This window comes from Geospiza fortis, unplaced genomic scaffold (assembly GCF_000277835.1).
Source record: "Geospiza fortis unplaced genomic scaffold, GeoFor_1.0 scaffold84, whole genome shotgun sequence".
Classification (NCBI taxonomy): domain Eukaryota; kingdom Metazoa; phylum Chordata; class Aves; order Passeriformes; family Thraupidae; genus Geospiza; species Geospiza fortis.
In genome coordinates this window covers 839431-848502 of record NW_005054363.1, presented here as the reverse complement: position 1 = coordinate 848502, position 9072 = coordinate 839431, and the positions used below count along the sequence as shown (strand labels likewise).

The window sequence follows — 9072 nt, the reverse complement described above, 5'->3', positions numbered from 1 at the left end:
AAAGCAGGTCAGGAAGGACAGTGTGTTTTAAACATCTTTGCTGAAGTGGTGTGGTCTGGCAGAAGCAGACCAGGCAGACACAAACTGCTGTGCCCGTAGCTGGCAGGGATTAACCTCCTCTGCTACTATAGCTGCAGCAGGGGAAGGTTAGCATGTGTAGTATTGGGTTTTACACACCATCTTTGTTTCAGGGAGCTCATGAATGCTTATTGGCTAACATATTGTTAAATGCACCTTTTCCTGACAGCTCCTGGATCTGCAGGCTACATGAAAAAGTCGGGAAGGTGCACACGTAGATTTATGGCATGGCAACTGTGCTCCCATGACGAAAGGGAGGTTGCCTGAGGGATAACAAAGACATGGGCAGTTTCAGTGGAGTGGCTGACATGCTGTAAATCTCACATTTTTTGTGCAGCTCTGCTGTGAAGTACAAGTGACACTTGAGTAATGATGAGCCCAGCGTAGCAGGTGTACTCCTGTGTGTGCACTGGGCTTGTATCAGGCAGCACAGTCCTGGCCCTGTGATTCCTGATAGGTGCCGCTTCCATTTGCAGGTGGCTGCTGTATTTGCACTGCCTGTGAGTGTGGGCCTGTGAAGAATAAAATGTATTCAAAAAATTGATAATGTGTATACTGAGAGCTCTTTCAAATTCCTGTCAATTTTCAGCAGCCTGTATAGTCAATTGGACCAAAGATGCAAATAGATTCTTCTAAATGTTGAAGAGCGTAGTCCTTTCATTTGATGCCAAACCAAAAGTGGGATTTTGACAATATGCAGAGCAGCTGCATTTTTATTTTAAGTATCATACAATGTATTTTGTATGTTTTTTTTCTTTATATCTTTGATACAATACTTTATATTGACATTTGCAGAGGAACAATTGAACTTTCATTTTCACAACTCTGATTGTCTGTGTTCTCTATTCAGCACTTTCTTTCTGAGCTGCAGTTTATCTATTCAGAACTATTTTTCCATTTTTTCAGTGATACAATTTAGAGTACTAAACATTTGATCATTTATTGTAACAGATTTGCTTAAATTAGTCTGTTCAATAAAAAGCACTGTAGAAATGTTAATTAGTTTATATACAGTAGTACAATAATGAATTGTTGGATGAAATTGTTAAATCAGAATGTAGAAGGAGAAAATATCTTTTAGATTATGCAGCATAAGTTGCTTCTTGAAGTGTACTTTTTTAGTGTGTTGTGTATTTTTTATCAAATGTGGGCACTGCTGTTTTGTCTGAACTTAGTGTCTCTGACTGAAAGTTTCTCCTTGCACTTTGGTGCAGTTTCCTGTGCTGAATTTCATTTCAGCAGGCATTACTGCATACATGTGAGTCTCAGGCAGTAGGTAATTGCCCTCTGGTGTCTGTATGTACACTCAAGAATGTTTTCATCTTTCTTCCTCTTTTCTGCACCCCAATCACTTCACCAAGCCATATTATACATGTTTAATCCTCATAAATCCTTCCCCATCAAATCAAGATCTCCAGCCCATATTAATTTTGTGTTGCACTTGTAGGGACTAGAACAGAATGCAGGAAATAACAAATTCTGCCAGATCAGATCTGTGTAGAGGGTTACACCCATTATCTTCTCTGATACAGTTGATTACTGTACACTGTTTTTCTCTAAGAATTCTTTATCCGAATACAACATTAAAAAAAACTTAAAATAGAAGAAATATTTCTCAATCTTATCCCCTTGTCATTAAAGCTATCAATCCCATATTTTTCATTGTCTCTTTTTTCTGAAAGCTTTATTTTTTTTTTCACATTGTGTATGTCTTCCAGTTTTAGTTTGGGAGCAAAGAGAACCCTGAATCTCTGTGATTTTATTATTTGCTGTTTCTTCTGTTTGAAAAGGAATTTCAGCTTGATGTCATGGCCTTGTAGTTTCAATGCTTGCTGAAGATGTCTGAAGTATGGATACAGTTTATAATCATGCTACTTTAAAGTACTTCACCTTAACTATAACTAACCAAAATCAGTCTCAATTATTTAAATTTGGAGTACATTGTTCCCAGAGTGCTTTATGGGCTCCTTTTTGGGGTTGAGTAGTAGATGCACGCATGAAATGATTTGCCTAACATCACCCAGCAAACCAAGTTTAGTATAAAAATAAGCAGCCTTGAATCACATTACTGTATGCATTGAGCCACTTTAAATTGTTTACACAAGACACCACACATTAGGGGGAAATCATTCACCTTTGAATATGATCCAAGAAATTGTCATGTATACAAATGTCACCTGAATCCAAACCGATTTAAGGGGAGAGGATTTTTCCTCTTGGAAGAATGTTAATTACAAAGAAGTTTTATTTGGTGCATGTTCTACTGCAAATCCTATGATGCTGTAAAAATGTTGCTTGACATATTAACTTCTCCTGAAAAGCTCACAGTTTAATGGTACAGGCTTGGCTTGCTCCGTAGGTTGGAATAGTGGGAAGAACCGGAGCTGGGAAAAGCTCTCTGATAGCAGCCCTCTTTCGATTGGCAGAACCTGAAGGAAGGATTTGGATTGATATGTACTTGACATCAGAGCTGGGACTCCATGACTTGCGGAAGAAAATCTCAATTATACCTCAAGTAAGAGAGTGACTTGGTTTGCCATGGATGTTTTGAATATAATACCATAGTGTTTAAAGTGCTTTGCTGAGTTGTGTTCCCCCTGCACCTCTGAATGCAGTAGAAACAGGAACTGTAGCTCAGCATTATTCTTACTTGAGGAAGGTCTTGATTATTTTAAGATAAACAGAATCAGTTTTGGGGACTGGAACATTTTTTCCCAGTTTTGTACCCTGTCTGTTCCTTTGGAATATCTATGTGTTAGCTGTATGCTGTCCTCCCATAGTCTGTGGAAAAGCGGAGAAAATCTGGTAAGTGTATACCGATCCTCAGCAGTCCTCTGAAGTCACTTGATCCTTTGGCAGCAATTCCTGCTTGATGCTTCCTTAGTAAGGGACTTTGCAAGACCACTTTCACCTCTCCAGTCATCCCTGTACAAACTGAGTGGTGCTAGATTTAGAAGGAGCAAATGTGCTACCTAGAAGTGAGCTACCAGCTTTTGCTTTATTTGGAGAAGGTTGGACCGGAGAAGACCATAGGAGCAGACTGAAGAGTAGGTCATTATAACCCATAATAAATGAAACTTGATGAATTTTAGAAGCTGAGTGCAAGAAAGGCCACAGTACAGGAAAAAAAAACCCAATAGGGAAGTGTTGGAAATAGCCTCATCTCTCATCCTGGGGTAGAGGAAAGGCTGTTCAAAGAAATCCAGTGGGTCACAGGTCTTCTCTCTTAGAGTCTTAATTTCATGAGACATTGTATCAGAGAAGGGTGATGTGTAACCTTAAAACTTAGGAGGCAAAGTCTGTGCGTGTTACAGTTTCATGACAGCTCTGGTCTCTTCCCTGGGCATTTGCTCTCCAGTGAAGAGGGAGGAAGAGTGAAAATCTCACATGCTGCAATTGTGAAGTCATATTTTGGAAAGTAGTTCATCTGTGCTCTTCTGGCAGGTAGAGTGAAGGGTAGACTGTAAGTCAGAGGAATTTTTTTGCCATGTTTTGCATTATTTCTCAGATCTCTCTATGTTATAACACAATCTGTATTTAGAGTTAAGTCTGAATGTGTGCTAGTCTGTTGGCAGGGTGGCAGTCAGAGTGTATTAATTTCTTTAAGTTGAGAATCTAATACAAATGGTAATGAGGCTTTTTTTTTCTCAAAGAATAGGAGTCAAAAAGAAACAGGTATGTTATTGAAAAAAAAATTTAAAAATAGGTACTTCCCCAGCAATTGGATTGTTGCCTAATGCAGGATGTTTTTTGTTTCTGCATGCTGCAGGCTTTGTTATTGCAGTACTCACTGGAACTAGTCATCTTTTGTATGTAAAGAGAAGTTTATATGGATTTAAATTCCATTTTTTTGTTTGTGTGTAGCGTTCCTTTCTCGTGAAAACAGATGATCGTCAGTTCATTCAAGGTCTACAGCTTTTTGAAAGCCTTGCCCATAGCTGTTGTGGGTGATTTTTTCATTTTGAAGAATTCAGCCCAGTTGAACAGAATAGAATGCTGAGACAGGAAAACTGCAGGTCAAATACGGAAATAGAGTTTCTGCATGTTGAATGATGCAGCTGCTCAAAGTTCACCGCATTCAATTATACATGTGAGGTTTTTTTCATACACAGGTCTATTGACATAGTTTCAAAACTGTTTTAATCCATTGAAACTCTGTGATTTTTGTCAAATTTATATAAGGTTTGCATCATAGTCACAAAAGTTTTGAGTGCCCAAAGGCTAGCAGGTAGCTTTTTTTTTGTTGTTGTTTTTTTGGTGTGTAAGGGAAGGCTGTTTCTACTAACAATATGCAAAACTATCAAGTGGTGGTACAAAGAAGAAGAGGAAGGAATCAGGTTTCTGCTATGGTAAACTGTATGATAGGCATTGTCTGGTGCTGTGCTAATAGTAGTGTCAATAATAGCAATGTAACATCAGGTAATTATTTTGCAGCAAATATCTTCATAATTAGTGGGCAGCTGAAAAACCAGAGAGAGAGATGCTTATTAGAATTGCAACATAAAACATGCTAAACAGAACCATTCCTAGAGAGTGATGAGGCAAGACTGAAGTTTTCTTGTGCGTGAGTTTAAATACCTACCTGGAGAAATAAAAATGTGCTTAGGCTTCTAATTGCTTGCTTGGATGGAGCTGTGTAAAGGTTGTGTCTGTAAATCTTTTCTATGCAAATGTTGTCTGCCTCTCTGACTGCAAGCATTTTTACAACAATTATTTACAGGTTAGTCTTATTGCTTTCCTCTCATAAACCAGACTGTTTTAAATAATAATCTGTGTCAGAAATGGTAATTAAAAAATATCCTTATCTTCTGTTGCAGTGCATGTCTGTTGTTAGGACTTTTATAATAGTTGTGAACACTTTATAGGTTCAGCCTCTTCTTTGCCAGCCTATAAAACTGGATTGAAAAGGAAAATAAATGTAACAATACCTTCAAAATACACCAAGTGGTGTACTAAAATGTGTGGTGTTAAACAAATTAGTTTCTAGGTGTTTTTGAAGAAAATTGTTTTTTGGTTTGGAAATGTTTTGTGTTAAACCCTTTTGCTCATTCAGCAAGTTTTTAATGACATTGCTATTGCAGTAGATACTTTCAAATAATTGGCATGTTATATCAAGAAATGTATATCTTCTTTTGTATTGCTTATGGCGTGTTCTGTCTTTTTTAATTCTTTTATAGCATTCAGATGGTTTAGAAATTCAAAGACAATAAAAGGGTTATGGTCTGAATTCTCTTCTAGTTTGCTGCAGCCCTTTGGAGCTGGGCATCACTAGGGTTAGATGGGGAGAAAGACATGACAGGTTAATCTCAGAGTAAGCTGAAGTTACCCAGTGTAAGTTAGATTTTATTTCCCAGGGGAGAAAGAAAAAAAAAGAATGCATTTTGCCTAAAATTTCCCCAATTTAAAGAGAACTGACAACATGATGAATGGTCTCCATTTATGATTAGCACTGTTACAACTTTTGACTTGTTTTTGTCTTTATGTGTGGTATTAAGATAAGTTTAGCCCTAAAGTCGTGTCAGTGCATGACTCCCAGGTCTGGCAGCTCGCATTACTGAGGACTGATCTGTTGCTTAAGGAGTTCTGAACCAGAAGTCCTCTTCCCAATTCTTAAATACTACATGTTTCAGTGTGATTTGATTTGTGCCAGTTTGATGTGTTATCTGTTATTGCTCTGACTGGGAACTGAAGTAGAACAAAACTTGCTTTGACCACATTCTTACCTCACTGGTACCTGAAGGGGAGAAGGTACTGATTTGACTCCTGGTGTGTTTTGAGTGAGACCTTTGCCCAGCAGTGCTCCAGTTCTAAGTTTGCTTTAGTGCTGTGGCAGTATAGATGTGTTCAGGTTATAAATTGTGAAAGCTGTTCCTGCTTAGCCCTGATGGTACAACGAAAGGCCTTTTATGGTATGAAATGAAAAAAAAAACCAAACCCACAGCCTAACACAGAAGGAAAACCAGAAAGGCATTGTAAGCTCTTTGATTCCTCTCTGGTTTATGTACTTCAAAAACAGGTTTTCAAAACTGCCCAAAAGTAATTTAGGAGTGTGAGCTCATTGACAGTGCTAGTTGTTGGTTTTCATTAACAATACCATGAGGATAGCAACGATTTCATAGAAGTATATATATAGCTTGTGGCATCAGAACGGTGGCATGTAAATGCCCGTTGAAGTACCGACATAACTGTGTACAGCAATTTGCAAACAGACCTGTCCTGTTTGGTAAATTATCTTCATACAGAGTAGTTGAACACTTGCCTTCCCTCCCCCTCCCATCCCTCTTAAGCATGCAGTTGTAATGTACACCTTTGCATTTCAAAAATGATAGCTTGTTGTTGGATATTTCTATGCTATTGTTGATAAAGGTTAGCTGTGATTACCATTAAATTACCTATTGCAATATAAAACCTGTATTTATAGTGGAATGCTGATTTTACTGGGTTTCAGGAGCCTGTTTTGTTCACTGGAACTATGAGGAAAAACTTAGATCCTTTCAATGAATACACTGATGAAGAGCTGTGGAACGCCTTGGAAGAGGTGACTTACTAAATCTAATAATATACATCTGGTATTTAAAATCCATGTAACTATAATATTACAGTGCTTGTGTGTGTTAGGTTTTGGATGTTTTCATCAGGTTTGATAAAGGTATAGGTGTTGATGGAAAAAAGTACACTATCATATGTGCATTTGTGTATGTGTGTGTGCATGTGTGTGCAGGCATGTGTATTGTTATATAAAGTCTTTTATGAAAGAATTATCCTTTGGGATGATGCCTTAGTTATAGTTTGATTCATATCTTGGTTTTAATGAACATTAATAGATTCTTAACAACGTGCTTTAATGTTTTTAGAATTCTAATAACTGGCACACACTGTAATCCAACTTGGCACTTACTCATTTTGTGTCAGAATATAAAAGGCAAACCTTGCATACTTATTGTTGTGTCATCAGACACACAATAGCTGATTTAAAAGAGAGTTACTCATCCTACAATATGTTGACATGTCAACAGGTGCAACTGAAGGAGGTTGTGGAAGATCTACCCAACAAAATGGAGACACAGCTGGCAGAATCTGGATCTAATTTTAGTGTTGGTCAGAGACAGCTGGTGTGTCTTGCCAGAGCAGTTCTAAAAAAAAATCGTATTCTTATCATTGATGAAGCAACAGCAAATGTGGACCCAAGGTAAAAAAAAAATCTGTCATATGAAAATGAGCTGGTTTCTCTTCTAATACATTCGTCTCTGCTGTAGAGATGAACTTAAATGCTTTATATTTCATGTACTTTGTATTGCTGTTTCATGTTTTTGATGATACCATCACTTTTGTCTTTTCCAAACAGGATGATTGAGCTTTGGCTATGGAGCAGATGATATAAACTAAGCACTCAAAAGATCCCTAATTTCAGTGCATTCCATAGAATAGGGAAATTAATATTCAAAGTTTATTTGTCCTGCAGCCATAGATTAGAAGACAAGAACGTTCTTGAAAATGCATCTCTGTAACATCAGGAAACAAGTTGAGTTCTGTTGACTTCTGGAAGAAAAGTTTGTTGGAAATAAATAAATACAAAAGATTTCATTCATCTTACTCCCAAAACCCCCTAAAACTAGAAAGGTGAAAAATGGCTGTAAGCAAAACCGGATACTTCTGGTTGTGAATTGCTGTCCTTTCAGATGGCTCAGATGCTGGTGTTGTAAGTTAGAGGTAAAGTAGGGGCAGGGGCAGACGGTAACCTGTCCTAAACACCACAGGAATTGCAGAACAGATTTGGAAATGTTGAAGTCTACAGGATGGACTCACTAGTTCATTATTCTGTCTTGTATAACTCAGGCCAGCAGAACTTTCCTGAATTCATTTCTGTTTGAACTAGAGTGTACTTCTGGAAGAACATCCAACCTCAATAGCAAAAAAAAAAAATCAATGACAACCCCTGTTAAATTGTTCCAATAGCTAAGTACCCCCACTGTTAATTTTTGAAACATTTGAAGTGCTGGTGGAAATACTTGGGAAACAATACTGCAAACGTACTGCATCAATTAGTCTGAGCTGAATATATAGTTCCAACAAACCATGGCTTGAGGGAGAACTCAAAGTCCAAAGAGGACAATAACACAGCAAGTCCTTCAAACAGATGCATGAAGGATTTTGTATGTCATCTGGGCGTGACTCATTTTTCTAACATCTTCTCAGGGGAAAAGTGGTGCCCTACTGGTGTAGCTTTACAGTTCAGCTGACTGTATTTCTAAAACCTGTAGAAAAGTGCAGTCCCTTTCCAGGGGTTCTCTTTTTTTTTTCTTTTTTTTTTTAACTCTTAGTTTATTTTTGGCTGAGCTTTGATAGATTAACTGTGATTAATCATAGGAGTGGTAATTTAATACCATCTTACTCATCCTCCCTGTTTTGGCATCTCACATGTGTGTTGTCAACTTGCACTATCCATTTATTTAATTGATCTTGATTAATGTGTGCTGCAATATATATTATAATAAGGTAAATGTTTGTTTGTATCAACTCTAGGCATAACAATACAAATAATAACTTGGAACTTCTTCTTTGAATTCAGTTTGCATTACAGTCATTATTACCTTTTCCTTAATGTGTTGGTATAACTAGAGCCAAGTATTTTTTAGCTCTGCAATCTGATAGGATGATCATCAGGAAATGCTGATGTGGGTTGCTTAACTGAGCAGTTAGGAGGCATTTTTGGTGTGTAAGGAAAACCTCCTCCTCTTCTGATGCACAACCCCCATACCTGGCGCCTTTGTCTCTCACTTGGTGGCAAGCACACATCATATCGAGTACCTGAGATGGGAGACCATGGCGAGCTGCCTCCGCCTCTGGAGATACTTCTCTTTTTTTTGTTTGTTTTTCTGGCTCTTGATCTCTCTCCCTCGGCAGCCTCAACTGCTGCTGCCACCATGTCCCTTCTGCAGTTCACCCTGGAAGCAGGTGTGAGAAGGCAGAGTTAGGGGTGGCAGGAGGAGAAGG

At 38.0% G+C, this 9072-nt stretch overlaps 1 protein-coding gene across 1 annotated transcript in view; it reads left to right on the top strand.

Annotated features, from left to right (window-relative positions):
- The window catches only part of ABCC4 (ATP binding cassette subfamily C member 4), a 125522-nt gene that overhangs the window by 91901 nt on the left and 24549 nt on the right, over positions 1–9072 (top strand). Inside the window, exons 26-28 of the mRNA XM_031059556.1 lie at positions 2438–2593; positions 6527–6616; positions 7095–7267. Of these exons, the coding sequence (XP_030915416.1) occupies positions 2438–2593; positions 6527–6616; positions 7095–7267 (419 nt within the window). The remainder of the gene's footprint in view (positions 1–2437; positions 2594–6526; positions 6617–7094; positions 7268–9072) is intronic.